The 18,162-nt window shown below is 52.2% G+C and overlaps 1 protein-coding gene across 3 annotated transcripts in view; it reads left to right on the top strand.

Annotated features, from left to right (window-relative positions):
* The window catches only part of PAK2 (p21 (RAC1) activated kinase 2), a 139,064-nt gene that overhangs the window by 40,423 nt on the left and 80,479 nt on the right, over positions 1-18,162 (top strand). For all 3 annotated transcript variants that reach the window (XM_075340987.1, XM_075340985.1, XM_075340986.1), the window contains 3 exons: positions 2,463-2,557; positions 5,186-5,336; positions 5,446-5,480. In XM_075340987.1, coding sequence (XP_075197102.1) covers positions 2,463-2,557; positions 5,186-5,336; positions 5,446-5,480 — 281 coding nt within the window. The remainder of the gene's footprint in view (positions 1-2,462; positions 2,558-5,185; positions 5,337-5,445; positions 5,481-18,162) is intronic.

The raw sequence follows: 18,162 nt of genomic DNA, 5'->3' as shown, positions 1-18,162 counted from the left end.
ATATTAACACCAGGGAATCAAAGCAACATACAATCTCCATTAATAATCACTGGCAGGTCTCTGTCCCCCATTAGTGAAAACAGGCTTTATACCATGCGGACACTGTCCATGCTGCCTAGCACTCTGATAAGAGACTGCCTCCTTTCTGCTTTACCAGCATGAACAAAAAAGAAACCTTTCCTATTAAGCAACATATTACATGTTCCACTGAAGGGGTCATTTATATTATCCTGTGTCCTTGTGAGAAACTATACGTTGGACGCACAAAACACCCACTGAACTAAAAAATTAAGGAACATTTTACTAATAAAGTGCTTGTGCATTCGGGTATTGTTTCATACTATTTTCTCCATTAGGCCCTATTGGACACGCGGTGATCAAATTGCTGCTATTCTTCTTCCTTTTAGGTGGTCAGCACACAGGACCACCTGATCACAGGCAGCTCCACTAGTACTTTATCACTGGTGACTACCTTATTTTTATTTATTTTGCTTTGAGACCTAGCAAAAGTGTTCACTTGTAAAGGTAAATTTAAAGAAAATGTTGTGCAACTCCCAATCTGATGCTTTCTGGGTTCCCTGTCGGTATGCGCTTCCTATTTACTCTCAACACACGGGAAATGACTCCTTAGCCAATCACTGACCTTATCACCGTCTTACCGCAGATCACATGTCCCTATGTCAGAACTCCATAGGTGCGGCCGGAGCAGAGGCCAGCGGGGGCCATCAGAATAGGAGTGGCAGGGGATCAGTGAGGCAAATATTGCTTCCTTTATTTTTTTCATTGAGCCTTTTTGTAACCAGATATCCTCAGGATAGGTTATAATTTATGGATCAGTAGGTGTTATGGCTGCTGAGACTCCCACCAATCATGTAGAAAGCTGATAACGTCTTGTTACCAAAATTCTCCTCTAAAGAGAATTTGTGGAGGTTTTTTAGTATCTAATCTGAGACCTGAATAAGATAAAGGTAGAGACACTGATTACAGTGATGTGTCACTCACTGAGCTGCTGGCTGTAGTTTCAATAAAATCAGTTTTATCAGCGGGAGATGATCACTAGAGGACTACTTGTCTTGTGCCATGTAGTCTTCCTCCTCCTCTGTTAGCTACCCCACCGCCACCACTGATTAGCAGCTTTCTGCCTGTGCACACAAAGCTGCTAATCAGTGATGTGGGTAGGGTTAGATGAGCAATTAATGAAATGCTAGATCTGCAGCAGAGATTTTTATGAAAACTACACCAAGCAGCCCAGTAAGGGGTACTTCACACACAGCGAGATCACTACTGAGATCGCTGCTGAGTCACGTTTTTTGTGACCTCATTAGCGATCTCGCTGTGTGTGACACTGAGCAGCGATCTGGCCCCTGCTGTGAGATCGCTGCTCGTTACACACAGTGCTGGTTCGTTTTTTTATTGTTGCTCTCCCGCTGATAAGCACACATTGCTGTGTGTGACAGCGAAAGAGCAACAATCCTGAATGTGAAGGGAGCAGGAGCCGGCGTCTGACAGCTTGCGGTAAGCTGTAACCAAGGTAAACATCGGGTAACCAAGGTGGTTACCCGATATTTACCTTCGTTACCAGCCTCCGCAGCTCTCACGCTGCCAGTGCCGACTCCTGCTCCCTGCACATGCTAAGCTAAGCGGTGTGAGCTGGTAACTAAGGTAAACATCAGGTAACCATACCCGATGTTTACCTTAGTTACCAGTGTCCGCAGCTTCCAGACGCTGGCTCCGTGCAAGCGCAGCGTCGCTTGCACGTCGCTGCTGGCTGGGGGCTGGTCACTGGTCGCTGGTGAGATCTGCCTGTTTGACAGCTTACCAGCGACCATGTAGCGATGCAGCAGCGATCTTGACCAGGTCAGATCGCTGGTCGGATCGCTGCTGCATCGCTAAAGTGTGAAGGTACCCTTAGTGATGCATCTCTGGAATCAGGGTCTCTGTCCCTTAATCATGCTGCTCAGATTGCATGGCAAAAATCTGGTGACCGATTCTCTTTAAGTGTTAAACCTGTTGCCTCATGAATGGCGTAATAGGATATGTGGACACAGCAACTCGTGAAGGGGCCTCCTGCAGCCAATGGCTTCTTGTGGGAATGGCGACACTATCACCGTAGTGGTCACTGTTTGTTAATAAGCAGCTGACCAAGCCTTTTCTAATGGTCCTACAATTACAATAGCTGGCATTTCAAAAGTTATTTATGATTAGACTCATAATTGGCTGAGAATCTATTGTGTATTTTGTGACTAATGTGTCCTTTAACCTCCCCGCTGCTTTGTTTTCCTGGGATCTGATCTGCTGTCTCAGGGGTGGAGCGGGGGGATTCACTGAAGTAATATGAACTGGAATAAATGTGCTTGCACCTCGGGGGGAACATGAGATTGGGGAATGTTGTGTGAGATCATAGTAGTTTGTATGTCTGTTTTTTTATGATTTTGTTATAATATCCCTCTATCTAATCACAGTGGGAAAGAAGAAAGAACGTCCCGAAATCTCCCCTCCCTCCGACTTTGAACACACTATACACGTGGGCTTTGATGCAGTGACTGGAGAGTTTACTGTAAGTTCTATACGTAATGACCAATACACGAGGGCCTGCTGATAAGTCTTTGGCTTTAACCAGAAAGAAATGAGATAGGATGATGAGACTTTACATTTATTCCACATACTCTCCACTGATGTCAACACACACTTCTTACATCGGTATTCCAAGTTCTGTAAGCCTAGCAAAAAAAGGATTTCAGTTGTGCCTCAAACCAGGCATCCGTAGCAGCCATGGCGTCAGAAATGGTGTGAAATGTGGTACCCTTGAGGTGTTTCTTCAGGTTTGGAAACAGATGATAGTCGGAGGGAGCTAGATCTGGTGAATAAGGTGGGGGGGTGGTCAACCAGCTGGAAGCCCAGCTCTGCCAGTTTTGCCGTGGTCACTTGTGCAGTGTGAGCAGAGGTGTTGTTTTGCAGGAACAAGATCCCTTTGGACAGCTTGCCGTGCCTTTTGGCCTTCAGAGCTGCCTTCAATTGTTAGTTCAATGTAATACCTTGCATTGATGGTGGAACCCTTTTGAAGATAGTCCACTAGCAGCACGCCCTCCTTATCCCAGAACACAGACGCACTCACCTTAGTGGCTGATTTTTGCACCCTGAACTTCTTTGGATGAGGAGCACCACTGTGCCTCCACTCTTTTTACTGCTCCTTGTTTTCAGGGTCATACAAATAAATCCAGGTGTCATCCATAGTGACCAGTCCATCCAGGAAGTTCTTATCAGTCCAGAAACGCTGACAAATGGACAGGGAAGATTTCACTCGCTGCTTGTCTGATGTGTTGTCAGACATTTGGGGACCCACTTTGCAGATAGCTTCCTCATGTCCAAATGTTCATGGATAATGACACAAACACGTTCACGGGAAATCCCCATCATGTCTGCTATTGCTTTAGCTGAAATTTGTGGATTCTCCAGTATGAGGTTGTGCACAGCATCGACGATTTCCGGAACAACCACCACTCTCGGTCGTCCAGGACGTTCCTCATCATTGGTGCTGAAGTGGCCCGCTTTTAATTTGGCACCCCAGTTCTTAACTGTGGAATATGAAGGGCATTGATCCCCCAATGTCTGCGACATATCACCATGAATATCCTTTCCGGAATTTCCTTGCTGAAACAAGATTTTATCGCTCCTCTGCTCTCAGTTGCTGTGAATATCGCATTAGATTTTGTTTCCCGCGTGCGTAGAACACTGTTGACATAAGCAAGAAACACAACATTTTGAAAACCTATATTCGACACATAAGGCTTTCATGTGATGTAACATTCGTTACCATAGAAACAAAAAAAGATCAGAAAGCCAAAGACTTATCAGCAGCCCATAAGAGCCGATATACATTGCGTCTGCATGTCATGCTTCAGAAGTGAATAGAAAGCAATAGCACGACTGTCATGGTGCCATGATGCTAGCGGGAACAAGGATTTCTTCCTCCCCAGGCTTTACCATTAAGCACTTTGGCTATAAAAAAGGCTCCTTACAAACTGAGCAGTAGAGGGGCATTCCCATGAAATAAATCGGTGGCCTATTAGTGGTATATTCCATTACTCCTGACCAGTGGCAGTCCGACCTCTGGGACCTCCACCGCTTCTGACAATAAAGGGATCAATAGCAAATAAGTGAGAATAAAAATATAACTTTTCTTTTTACTAATGTAAAACCTTAAGACATAAATATCGTATATCCTGTAAACAGGTAGTGTACGTAAGATTAATCCTGCGCTGCTGGGCCTGTTTTTGGCCCGTAGACTAAAGGCACTGGAAATGGAAACCTGGTGGGTGAGGGCTAATGTGGCCTATAGACTACGATATCACAAAACGTAGTGAAATGAAGACCAATATTGTACATCCCATAGGGCCAAACGAGGTCTAAACAATCGTTGATTGGTAACTAAAATGAAGCTATTGCTGCCAGTGTTGAGGCTGATAGATCATTGTTCAAAGAAAGAATAGTTTAATCTCCCCCAAATAGTTAGTCCTGGATCAGATGTACGGGTCTCTCATGGTTCCTCTTTGCATAGTCAGTCAAGATGGCTTACCCTGTCCTTTCCCTATCTGGTTTTATTCTGACCCTGATACCCCAAAAACTCCAGGCCACAGCTGATCATCTTTGGGTTTGTGCCCACGATCCGGACACGCTGAGTTTTGACGCAGCATATGTTCTCTTTCCGGAGACGTGAGACTTCTCGCAGGTGACTGCAGCGTTCGTGCCCACGGTCAGGAGTCTGGGCGCAGTGGATTCTTCTTTCCACTTTTGCTTTATTCTTTCGTCCACAGTATTGCAGTATATACTGAAGGATGTCCACTTATGAAGCCCCTCTTCAGACTGGTGATTCATAGATGGTGGCGATGGGGGCTCTGCCATTAGAACCCATCTGTTTCCCCTGAGTGCACATCGTTGGCACGGACGTCATTTAAATGCCTTCATTAGAGATTGACGGCGGCATTTAAGTGGTTAAACTGCAGAGATGGGCGCGTCCTCCTGCTATAGTTACAAGCAGATATCATCTGTGTATTACAGCTGGCATCTTTCGTTGTACAGCCTTATTGCATCTCACGTTGGGAATTGGTTAAACGGAGTCAATTTCCAGGTCTCGATGTCATGCGCGATCCTATCAGAATGTAACTGTCCATGTGGTTGTGTGCAGGGTATGCCGGAGCAGTGGGCACGGTTGCTGCAGACCTCAAACATCACCAAGCTCGAGCAGAAGAAGAACCCCCAGGCCGTGCTGGATGTGCTGAAATTCTACGACTCCAAGGACACGGCCAAACAGAAATACCTGAGCTTCTCCGCACCAGGCGAGTGTAACCCACCCTGCCATAGAGCAGAACCGAGCCTCCTGTAGAGGGCATTACTCCTTCCACATATCACTGCTCTGATAGTAACAGGATTGTCTTGTTTTTTCAGATAAAGATGGCCTCCCTTCTGGCGTGTCACCTGCGGTAAGTATCGCTACATTATCATCTTTATGTTACATGGTAGAGCCCATCATGGATCCTGGGATTTATAAAAGTGACTACACATTATACTTTTTTTTTTTTTGCCACATTTGTCTATGAAGCCTATGCTTTCTTTTAAACCCTGTTCTCTGCTCTATTCAGGGGTCTATTGAGCAGACGGTGGTGTCACAAGACCCAAAGCCCCTCACCTGATCACCTGATCTGCAGGCAATTAAAGTGACAGAACATGTATTTTTCAAATTTGGAAATGTTTAGTCACTTTTTAATTGGGGTAATTCGACTTCTCGCCTCCACATCAGGAGTTGAGCCAGACCGGTGATTTGTCTGCTGATATCTACTGCTTCTCGAGACTATGGACAGTTTCACATTAAATTTTTGATCATTGTAGTTTGCTTCCGATATGCAAAATTAAAGGGAACCTGTCACCAGATTTTTACCTATTAAACTAAAAGAATCCCCTTCTGCAGCTCCTGGGCTGCGTTCTATGAAGGTGCACCTTGGCCCTGACTCCCCTTCCAGACCCCAAAAATAACTTTAGAAAACATAACCGTTTCATATGCTTATTACCTGTTGTGAGGCAAATCCTGGGATATGAAGAGGAATTATGATTGCCAGTCATAATCGCTCTCATCACTCCCTGGCAGTGCCCCCTCCCTTCTTGTTCTCAATGTCCACCATCTGGGAAGGTGTCACATCCCAGCAACACATCCCATGGCCATCTCCTGTGATATGGAGATTAGATGATGTGGGAACAATGGACACAGGATGACTCCCTGCCGTGACCCTGTGGTAGGGGCTGCTATCTAATTAGCAAGGCTATGGAAGTATCCAGACAGGACGACTCCAGTAAAATATGGTTCATATCTCGCAAGCCATATTTCCGATAAATATGGCAACCATAAAAATGGTGTTTGCGCATGCGGTCGATGCTGGCACACCTTTTTTATGGAAGTGGGAGCTTGGGAAGTACCCCAGGCGTGATATCAGCCAATGGGGAACTAGTAGACAAGTCATGAGTCCTCTCGTTCTGTAGCTAAATTCATAACTGTCACAATGAGAGCGTTGGCGTCCGCCTACGACGCTCCCAGGCAAAGTTATGGCCCATATTCCATGTTGTGGATATTGTCCATAACTCCAGCCAGGGGTGGAGCAGTGCTCCCTCTGAGGTCACTAAGGTAGGAGGGGACCTGGATTTGCCCAGGTTGATAACCCTACTTCGGCCATTTTCCAGGGTTCTTTCGCCGGGGGTCACGTGTAGGAAACATCTGTGGGAAGGATCCTAGAAACCTGGTCTACAGCGCCCCCCTGTGGCCAGACGCACAAGGTAACTGCTGGAACTGTGTATGCCTGTTTGTAACCCATGCTTTATCTGTACCTGTACTCTGACATATGTATATTCTGTAGATTCCCTATTGTATATATTGTAGTTTCTAGTGTGCTTTAGGCTGATTAAATTATATAATTAATCTTGGGCTGTTCTGTTATCTCGATCTTGAATCCCACGTCTGTGTGTTCGGCTAATAGTTACCGTGAAGCGGTTGGTGGCAGCGAGTTGTGCCAAGGATTATTGTGGGGAGGCCAGTGAGATTCGGGGAGGTTTTATATATTCCGCCCGCGGAGGTCGGGGGAATATATACCCTACTCTCACCGGGGACCCTTCAATAATCGGCATAAGTAGTATAGCGGCCTCCTTGCTTATTGTCGGGCAATTCCATAATTGGCCTGACTATAAGAGGGGCGCTAGAGAGCGCGTCACGTGCTCTGTCTGTCGGTCGGGAGGTATAAAGGAGGGGTGACCCCCACTTGTTACCCCCCGATTGTGACGTACTGGTAGCCAGCGCGGGGGATTTCTGAGTGACCCCCCCGGTGGTTCGTGACATATTGGTGGCATAGCGGTGGGATCGAGATAATAGTGTGTGTGAGTGTGAGACCCATACTCCCAGACACTAAAGACTGCCTGCAGCAGCTGTGGCTGCCGGGGTCTTCAGACTAGCTCAACACTAGAGTGTCAGAGTGCAGATACTGTAAGGTGTGTGGGCGCATCAGGTGTCCGTTCTGTGTCAGTGACCAAAAGTCTGCAAGAATGGCTGAGAGCACCAGGAGCAAAGCCAAAGGAATGGCCGATGCTCAGGCCAGAGACGATGAGGAGGTTGTCCACGAGCCCTCCAAGAGCCCGACGCCAGAGAACAGCTCTGCAGAGGACATTGCACAACCTGGCAATTATGGACAAGATGAGGAGCAGCTCACCCAAGGGTCCTCAACGAGCCAGATGCCAGCCCTCCGCTCTGCAATGGACAGTGAATCACCAGGCTCCGCAGCGGGCCGCAGATCACCACGTGCCATTCCACCGAGCCTGGGAGGCTCGGATAGCCTTCTTCAAATGGCTATGGCCCTACTCCAGGCTGGAGACCGGGAGGGCTACAAGGAACTCATGGCAGAGCGCAGGGCAGAACGTGAAGCTGCGGAGCGCAGGGCAGCGTGTGAGGCTGAGGCTGCGGAGCGGCAGGCAGCGCGTAAAGAGCGAGAGCGCCAGGCAGAGCGTGACTACCAGCTGCAGCTAGCTCAGCTCCGGCCCTCATCAGCCACATGTGACCTTCAAAACACCAAACTTCCAAAGGTCCGTGTTGAGGACTTCCCAGTGCTGGAGAAGGATGGAGACTTGGACTCTTTCTTGACTGCTTTTGAACGGACTTGCCTGCAGCACCATCTGGACAAGGACCAGTGGGCCAAATACCTGACCCCCCGTTTAAGGGGTAAGGCCCTGGAAATCCTTGGGGACTTGCCTACTGAGGCAGATCAGGGCTACGACACCATCAAGCGGGCCCTGATCCAACAGTACAACCTCACTCCGGAGTCCTACCGCAAGAAGTTCCGGACCCTGCAGAAGGGACCAAAGGACTCCTGGGCTGACCACCGGCGGGCCCTTGCCCGAGCTGCCGACCACTGGACCCAAGGCCTGCAGCTTTCCACCGGACCGGAGATCCTGGACTTGGTCATCACAGAGCAACTCTTGTGGAACTGCCCTGAGGATCTCCGCCAGTTCATCCGAGACCAGAAGCCAAAGGGGTCCACGGCTACAGCTGCCCTGGCCGATGACTACACCAACAACCGGGCCCCTGAGGCCAGGAGAGCGGCCACCAGCAGCACCTGGAGAGGGGGTAAGATGAATTCTGCGACTGCCCCACCTGCCCCTAGACTGCAGGGGGTGTCCCCCTCAACTCCCCTCTCCAGGCCCGTGCCAGAACCAAGACGGTGCCACCAGTGCAACCTACCTGGACACTTCAAGGCCATGTGCCCTCAGCGTCCCAAGGCCCCGGCTCCGTCCCCGTCCCAAGGGCCGCCCAAGGTGTATTGTGTGGGTGGGGGTGGTGGTAGGTCCCTGGACAGCTTCCAACCTGTCACCGTCGGCCGGTCTGTGACCATAGGACTGCGAGACAGCGCCTCAGAGGTGACTCTGGTGCGGCCTGAGATGGTGTTCCCCCCAAGACTTGATACCTGGAAAAACCCTCGCTGTCTCCGGGATTGGAGGCATTGACCCGGCGCTGCCTGTTGCTGGCATTTATGTGGACTGGGGCGCAGGGCGAGGGGTGAGAGAGGTGGGGGTAACTGATCGGATCCCCGCAAACGTGCTACTTGGGACAGATTTGGGGCAGATAACCTCCCAGTTTGGGCCCCCCCCAAGGGCTGAACCTTCAGCCAGTACTGACGTGCCTCCGGACAATGTTAATGTGTTATCTATGAATGATGTAAAGGAGGAGGGAGTGAACTCTGATATTTCTGCTTGCACAGACACCATAGACACACACACAGCTGCAGCTGTGACAGGGGAGGGGGTCAGAGAAAGGTGTGACCATGCCTCTACAAGTGATCAGCCAGTGAGCTGGGATCTGTTGCCCTCTGCAGGGATAAGCAGAGAGCAGGGTGCTGCAGGGGGAGGACCAGTGTGTGGGGTGGGGGCTACCACAGCAAATGTGGGGTCCCCAGAGATTTCACAGCGGGGTTCTGTTGCTGCAGGGGGGGAACAGGCAGGTGAGATTGGGGCCGGTCCCGGAGCGGAAGTGCTCCCAGGTAAGATCTCGGTGCAGGGTTCCCCCACAACCGGGGTGTCAGGAAGCCAGGTAGGTCTGCCTGAACCGGCGACTTGGTCAGGAACGGAGGAGGAGCAGGCACGACCCACGGTCGCAGCGGCTGTGGCCGCTGTCACCCGCAGTGGGAGTGCTGGAACCCAAGGGGCCTCCCGGAGGTCCGATGGCTCTTCCCCTTCTGACCAAGTGGCAGCCGAATCAGGCGGAGGCCAGGACACAGGTCCCGGGGTACTGACCGAAGATGTGACAGTCTCGTCGATTCTGGCCACATCTAGTCAGGGGTTTCAGGCAGCGTTAGAAGCTGACGACAGCCTGAAAGCTCTAAAGGAGCAGGCGGCACAGCCTCCCTCGGACTCGGACCCGGAGCGAGTGGTCTGGGACCAAGGACGGCTGTACCGGGTCACGGTCCAGCAGGGTTCACCGGAGGCGTGGCCCAGGGACCGACAGTTGGTGGTACCCTATCCGTTCCGGACGGAGTTGTTGCGGATCGCACATGAGATTCCGATGGCCGGACACCTAGGGATCGCTAAGACCAAGGCCAGGTTAAACCAGCATTTCTTCAGCGCTCTATTGGGAGACCCAGACGATTGGGGTATAGCTACTGCCCTCCGGAGGCCACACAAAGCACTACACTAAAAAGTGCAAGGCCCCTCCCCCTCTGGCTATACCCCCCCGTGGTATCACGGGTTCTCCAGTTTTAGCTTTGTGTGCGAAGGAGGTCAGACATCCACGCATAGCTCCACAGATTTTAGTCAGCAGTAGCTGCTGACTATTTCGGATGGAAGAAAAGAGGACACATATAGTGTCCCCAGCATGCTCCCTTCTCACCCCTGGATGGTGTTGTAAGGTTGAGGTACCTATTGCTGGTACGGCGGCTGGAGCCCACATGCTGCTTTCCTTCCACATCCCCCTGAGGGGCTCTGAGGAAGTGGGATCCTGCCGGCCTCAAAGCTCTGACGCCGGGCTCCATCCACAGACCCATTTGAACCTGCTGGATACGGAGCTGGAGTACCGTTCAGGGACATGGCCCTGCATCATACAGGTACTCTGTGTCCCCGTACACACAGGCACAGCACACTCCAGACTTGCTGGGTGTGCTAGTGCGCCGGGGACAGTAATGGGTTACAGTCACTGCAGCTTTGCTGAGTGACTTTGTGTTTTGGGAACTACCGCGCCGGACGCTCCGGGAGCGGCGGCGCGGCTGGGACTTGTAGTTCGCCGGGGACTGGGCGCCGACCGCACTTTTACGGCGGCGGCGCTTATAACTCCAGTCCCCGGCTTCTGCGGCCTAGTGCCGCTTCGTTCCCGCCCCCTCCCTGTCACTCAGGGAAGGGGACAGGCGCTGAGCAATCAGCAGCGCCGAGGGCTGGAGCCTTTTTACATGCTCCAGCCCTCTCACTGCACTCTGTCGGACGCCGGATTCCCGCTCTGCCTTGGGGGCACGCCCACGGCCCGCCCCTACTCACACGAGCTGGGGAAGAAGCCGGCAGCCATTACTGCAGAGCTCGGGGCACCAAGGCAGGACAGTGGCGATCATACACCCGCTTATAGGCGGGCGGTAAGGGCACACATAGTGCTGACCACAATATATATGCAGTGTATACATGTGTTGTTTTTAACTACATAGGTCGCTATATGCCCGCTTGGGGAGCGACACATCAGCAGCAGGAAAGCAGGTGTGCTAAAGCACAGGCTTTCTAGGCTGCTTGTTTTGCACGACTGAGGTGTTCATTTGTGTTTATGCTGATATGCTATACATTGCGCTGTACAGTCGCTAGTCTTAGCTATATTCTTCTGGAATGGCTAGACTACAGCAGCAGAAAACCAAGGGTGCTGGGCACAGGTTTTTTTCTATGCTGCTTGTATTGCATGGGCTGCAGTGTGCATTTGTACTTGTGCTTGTATGCTATACATTGCACTGTATGGTCACTCTTCTGGGCTATATTCCCCTAGATGACCAGTCTACAGCAGCAGAAGAGCAGAGGTGCCAGGGCACAGGCTTCTATGCTGCTTGGATTGCATGTGCTGCAGTGTTCATTTGTACTTGTGCTTGTATGCTATACATTGCACTGTAGGGTCACTCTTCTGGGCTATATTCCCCTAGATGACTAGTATACAGCAGCAGAAGAGCAGGGGTGCCAGGGCACAGGCTTCTATGCTGCTTGTATTGCTTGTGCTGCAGTGGTCATTTGTACTTTATGCCTGTATGCTATACATTGCAATGTACGGTCACCAATCTTGGCTATATACTTCTAGATAGCTAGTCGGCAGCGGCAAAAAAGCAACACAGATTTCAGTGCTGTTTTTACTACATGGGATGCTGTTCATGACACCGTCCCATTGTGTGCATGCTCCCCTGTAGCACGTCGTCTGCCGGGGTCTCTAGCACTTCGTCTGCCGGGGCTCTACTAGTTGTGGCCAAAGAAACCTCCTGTCAACCCTGTCCATGGACAGGGACGGAGTAGTCATAATATAGAGACTTGCACCCATGGGCAATCTACTTGACACCGGGTGGTAACGCCATACGGAATGATCCTATACCGTCCATCAATGGAAGGTTGGATCTTTCTCCCTCAGCTCCCCCAGTGGAGATAGAAGACGAACAGGAGAAGTTCCTTTTCAGTGTCTCACGCAGATATTGAGTATTTTTCTGGCCACGCTGACTTCAGAGAAGCAGTCCAGGAACACCACGCTTACCAGATAAGCGTCTTCTCCAAACGTTTTTGGGATACACGTTATCCCTTTTTTCCCCTGACGTGGTCAGCGCTGGATCCAGGGTCCAAAGGTGGATTCTCCAATCTCCAGGCTTGCATATAGAGCCATAGTTGCACTGGAGATGGGGCTTCACTTCAAGGTGCCATTCACAGACAGATGGACTCTGGTTGAAATCTGTCTAGGAGGCTATCGGCGTGTCGGTTGCTCCGGCATCCACAGCCGTATTGGCAACCTAACCTTTTCTGCTGTTCTTGCGCAGCTGACCTTGAGCAGGGACATCTGTACCGCAGAGGCGTCCGTAACCCCGCAATGTCTGCACTGCGACTTACCCTGTTAATACTGTCCTAAAAGTACAGTCGAGGTTTCGGTCCTTCCCAAGCTCCGGCAGGTCCCAATTGTCCTCGTGCAAAAGGGCTACAAAACCTCAGACGGGCTCAGATTCCGGCCGGGCTCAATCTCGCCCAAGGAAGGCAGTCGGAGGAACCGCTACCAAGGCGGTCTCCTCAGGACTCTCAGCTCTCTCTCTCTCTCTCCGCATCCGCGGTTGATGGCAGACTCCCCCGCCTTTGGCGACATTTAGCTGCCACAGGTCACTGACCGGTGGGTGACGGACATTGTGCTCACGTGCACAGGACAGTGTTCTGTTCTCGTCCTCCGACTCCATTCTTCAGAACGGCCCCACCTCTCCACCGAGCAGATGCCCTGCTGCAGGCGGTGGACGCTCTAAGAGCAGAAGGAGTGGTGATCCCTGTCCCCCCTCAGGAACGAGGGCGAGGGTTTGTACTCCAATCTCTTTGTGGCTCCAAAAATGGACGGTTCCTTCCGTCCTGTTCTGGTTCTGAAACTGCTCAACGAGCATGCGAACGCCAGGCGGTTCCGGATGGGATCCCTCCGATCCGTCATTGCCTCAATGTCTCGAGGAGACTTCCTTGCCTCAACAGACATCAAAGTTGCCTATCTCCACGTGCCAATTGCTACGGAGCACCAACGTTTTCTACGTTTCGTGATAGGAGACGAACATCTTCTGTTCGTAGCTCTGCCATTCAGTCTGGCGACAGCCCCACGGGTGGGCACCAAGGTCATGGCAGCAGTGGTAGCAGTCTTGCACTCTCACGGACACCCGGTGATTCCGTACTTGGACGATCTACTCGTCAAAGCAATCCCTCGAGGCATGCCAACGCAGCCTGAATGTTACGCTGGAGACTCTCCAGACTTTCGAGTGGATCATCAATTTGGCAAGGTCAAATCTGTCTCCGACTCAATCACTAACGTATCTCGGCATGGAGTTTCATACTCTATCAGCCATAGTGAAGCTTCCGCTGAACCAGCAGCGTTCACTGCGGACAGAGGTGCAGTCTCTCCTTCAAGGCCAGTCGCACCCCTTAAGGCGCCTCATGCACTTCCTAAGGAAGATGGTGGCAGCCATCGAGGCAGTTCTCTTTGCGCAGTTTCATCTGCGCCAACGGCAATGGGACATTCTCCGCCAATGGGATGGGCAGTCAACCTCCCTGGACGGGAAGTCTCCCTTTCCCTGACGGCCGAGGACTCTCTGCAATAGTGGCTTATTCCCACCTCCTTGCCATAGCCCCCATCCTGGGCAGTGGTCACGACAGATACGAGTCTGTCAGGGTGGGGAGCAGTTTGTCTCCGCCACATGGCTCAGGGGACGTGGACTCAGCAGGAGTCCACCCTTCAGTTCGATGTGCTGGAAATCGGGGCAGGGTATCTTACCCTATTAGCTTTCCAAAAGTGGCTAGAAGGGAGCAGATCCGAATCCAGTCGGACATCTCCACAGCGGTGGCATACATCAACCACCAAGGAGGGACACGCAGTCAGCAGCCTTCCAGGAAGTCCGGCGAATCCTCATGTGGGTGGAGGACACAGCATCCACCATATCCGCAGTTCACATCCCGGGCGTAGAAAACTGGGAAGCAGACTTCCTCAGTCGCCAGGGCATGGACGCGGGGGAATGGTCCCTTCACCCGGACGTGTTTCAGGAAATCTGTTGCCGCTGGGGGGGGGCTGGACGTCGACCTAATGGCGTCTCGGCACACCAACAAGGTCCCGGCATTTATGGCACGATCGCGCGATCACAGAGCTCTGGCGGCAGACGCCTTAGTGCAAGATTGGTCGCAGTTCCGGCTCACATATGTGTTTCCACCTCTGGCACTCTTGCCCAGAGTACTGCGCAAAAATCAGATCCGATTGCAGCCGCGTCATACTCGTCGCACCAGACTGGCCGAGGAGATCGTGGTACCCGGATCTGTGGCATCTCACGGTCGGCCGACCGGGGTCACTACCAGACCGACCAGACTTACTGTCTCAATGGCCGTTTTCTCCATCGGAATTCTGCGGCCCTGAACCTGACTGTGTGGCTTGTGTGTCCTGGATCCTAGCGTCTTCAGGATTATCCCAAGGGGTCGTTGCCACCATGAGACAGGCTAGGAAGCCCACGTCTGCTAAGATCTACCACAGAACGTGGAAGTTTTTCTTAATCTGGTGCTCTACTCAGGGAGTGTCTCCCTGGCCATTTGCATTGCCTATCTTTCTTTCCTTCCTACAATAGGAGTTAGAAAAGGGCTTGTTGCTAGACTCCCTCAAAGGGCAAGTCTCAGCACTATCCGTGTTTTTTTCAGAAGCGTCTAGCACGTCTTTCTAAGGTGCGCACGTTCCCGCAGGGGGTTTGTCATATCGTACTCCCGTACAAGCGGCCGTTGGATCCATGGGATCTGAACAGGGTTCTAGTTGCTCTCCAGAAGCCGCCTTTCGAGCCTCTGAAGGAAGTTTCCTTTTCTCGCCTGTCACAGGAGGTGGCGTTTCTCGTTGCGATCACATCGCTTCGGCGAGTGTCTGAGCTGGCAGCTCTGTCATCCAAGGCTCCCTTCCTGGTGTTTCACCAGGACAAGGTAGTGCTGCGCATCATTCCGGAGTTTCTCCCTAAGGTAGTATCCTCGTTTCATCTTAATCAGGATATCTCCTTACCGTCCTTTTGCACTCATCCGGTTCACCGGTATGAGAATGATTTACGTTTGCTAGATCTGGTGAGAGCACTCAGAATCTACATTTCCCGCACGGCGCCCGTACGCCGTTCCGATGCCCTTGTCGCTGGTACGCGCAAGAGGTTGCAGGCTTCTAAAGCCACCCTGGCTCGATGGATCAAAGAACCAATTCTGGAAGCCTACCGTTTTGCAGGGCTTCCGGTTCTTTCAGGGCTGAAAGCCCATTCAACCAGAGCCGTGAGTGCGTCCTGGGCGCTACGACACCAGGCTTCGGCTCAACAGGTGTGCCAGGCAGCTACCTGGTCGAGTCTGCACATTTTCACCAAACATTATCAGGTGCATACCTATGCTTCGGCGGATGCCAGCTTAGGTAGAAGAGTCCTGCAGGCGGCAGTGACATCCCCGTAGGGGAGGGCTGTTTTGCAGCTCTAACATGAGGTATCTCTTTACCCACCCAGGGACAGCTTTTGGACGTCCCAATCGTCTGGGTCTCCCAATAGAGCGCTGAAGAAGAAGGGAATTTTGTTACTTACCGTAAATTCCTTTTCTTCTAGCTCTTATTGGGAGACCCAGCACCCGCCCTGTTGTCCTTCGGGATTTCTTGGTTGTTTGCGGGTACACATGTTGTTCATGTTGAACGGTTTTTCAGTTCTCCGACGTTATTCGGAGTTAATTTGTTTAAACCAGTTATTGGCTTCCTCCTTCTTGCTTTGGCACTAAAACTGGAGAACCCGTGATACCACGGGGGGGTATAGCCAGAGGGGGAGGGGCCTTGCACTTTTTAGTGTAGTGCTTTGTGTGGCCTCCGGAGGGCAGTAGCTATACCCCAATCGTCTGGGTCTCCCAATAAGAGCTAGAAGAAAAGGAATTTACGGTAAGTAACAAAATTCCCTTCTTCTACTGGCCAAAAATGGGGGCCGATGTGGCTGCCTACTGCCGTTCGTGTGAAACCTGTCAGAGAGTGGGGAAGGCGGGGCCACACCCCAAAGCCCCACTGGTATCTCTGCCAATCATCGATGAGCCTTTCAGGAGGGTGGCTGTGGATTTGGTCGGCCCGCTGGCCATCCCCAGCAGCTCCGGGAAACGCTTCATACTGACGGTAGTGGACTATGCCACCCGGTACCCTGAAGCAGTGGCCTTGTCGTCCATTCGGGCTGATAAGGTGGCCACCGCATTGCTGGAGATTTTCTCCCGAGTGGGTTTTCCCCAGGAAATGCTCACTGACCGGGGAACCCAATTCATGTCCCAGCTGATGGAGGCCCTCTGTAAGCAAGTCCAGGTGCGACATCTGGTGGCCAGCCCGTACCATCCACAGACTAATGGCCTGTGCGAGCGGTTCAATGGCACCTTAAAGCAGATGCTTAAGATGTTGGTCGACTCCCATGGCCGTGACTGGGAGCGGTATCTCCCACACCTGTTATTTGCTTACCGGGAGGTTCCACAGGCCTCAACAGGATTCTCACCGTTTGAGCTCCTGTACGGGCGACGTGTGCGGGGCCCCCTGGCTCTGGTGAAAGAGGCTTGGGAAGGGGATTTGGCCACCCCTGGAGTGTCGGTTATCGAGTATGTCATGCGCTTCCGGGACAAAATGCAGGCCTTGACGCAACTGGTACACGACAATATGGCTCAAGCCCAGGCCGATCAGAAGCGTTGGTACGACCAGAACGCTTGTGAGAGGACCTACCAAGTGGGTCAAAAGGTGTGGGTACTGGTCCCCGTACCACAGGACAAGCTTCAGGCAGCCTGGGAAGGCCCATACCTCGTGTACCAGCAGCTCAACCCTGTGACGTACCTGGTCACCCTGGACCCTGCCCGTGGAAGGCGGAAGCCCTTCCATGTGAACATGATGAAGGCACATCATGAGCGGGAGGCATGTGCGCTCCCCGTGTGCAACCTGCCCGAGGAGGGAGAAGCGGAAACCCTCTTGGATATGCTAGCCCAGGTTAGGGCAGGCGGATCCATTGAGGATGTGGAGGTTGGCCACCAGCTCTTGGAAGACCAACGGTCCCAGCTGTGGGCCACCCTACACCCCTTCCGGGGGTTGTTTACCAACCAGCCCGGAAGGACTAACTTGGCTGTCCATCACGTGGACACTGGGGATCATCCCCCGATCCGGCGTTCAGCATATCGGGTCTCCCTGGAGGTGCAGCAACACATGCGCCAGGAGATTGACGAGATGCTGAAGCTGGGGGTGATCCAGGCATCCAACAGCGCTTGGGCCTCGCCTGTAGTCCTCGTCCCTAAGAAGGACCGAACCACTCGGTTCTGCGTGGACTACAGGGGGCTCAATGCTGTCACGGTCGCCGATGCGTACCCAATGCCACGCATCGATGACCTGCTCGATCAGTTGGCCGGGGCTCAGTACCTGACCATCATGGATCTGAGCCGGGGATATTGGCAGATCCCCCTGACTCGCAAGGCCAGGGAACGCTCTGCCTTTATTACCCCATTTGGACTGTACGAGTCCACGGTGATGCCATTCGGGATGAGGAATGCCCCTGCCACTTTCCAGCGGATGGTCAACACCCTGCTCAAGGGACTTGAAGGGTACGCGGCCGCGTACCTGGATGACATTGCCGTCTTCAGTCCCACCTGGGAAGATCACCTAGAGCATCTAGCACAGGTGCTCAGGCGGATCCACCAGGCAGGTTTGACCATCAAGCCGGGAAAGTGTCAGCTGGCCATGAGCGAGGTCCAGTACCTCGGTCACCGGGTAGGCGGGAGAACACTGAAGCCCGAGCCTGAGAAAGTGGAAGCCATCGCATCCTGGCCCACCCCCAGGACCAAGAAGCAGGTGATGTCCTTCTTGGGGACCGCTGGGTACTATAGGAGGTTTGTTCCATGCTATAGTAGCCTGGCAAAGCC

This window comes from Anomaloglossus baeobatrachus, chromosome 3 (assembly GCF_048569485.1).
Source record: "Anomaloglossus baeobatrachus isolate aAnoBae1 chromosome 3, aAnoBae1.hap1, whole genome shotgun sequence".
In the NCBI taxonomy this organism is placed as follows: Eukaryota; Metazoa; Chordata; class Amphibia; order Anura; family Aromobatidae; genus Anomaloglossus; species Anomaloglossus baeobatrachus.
This window is presented reverse-complemented; position numbering and strand designations above follow the sequence as displayed.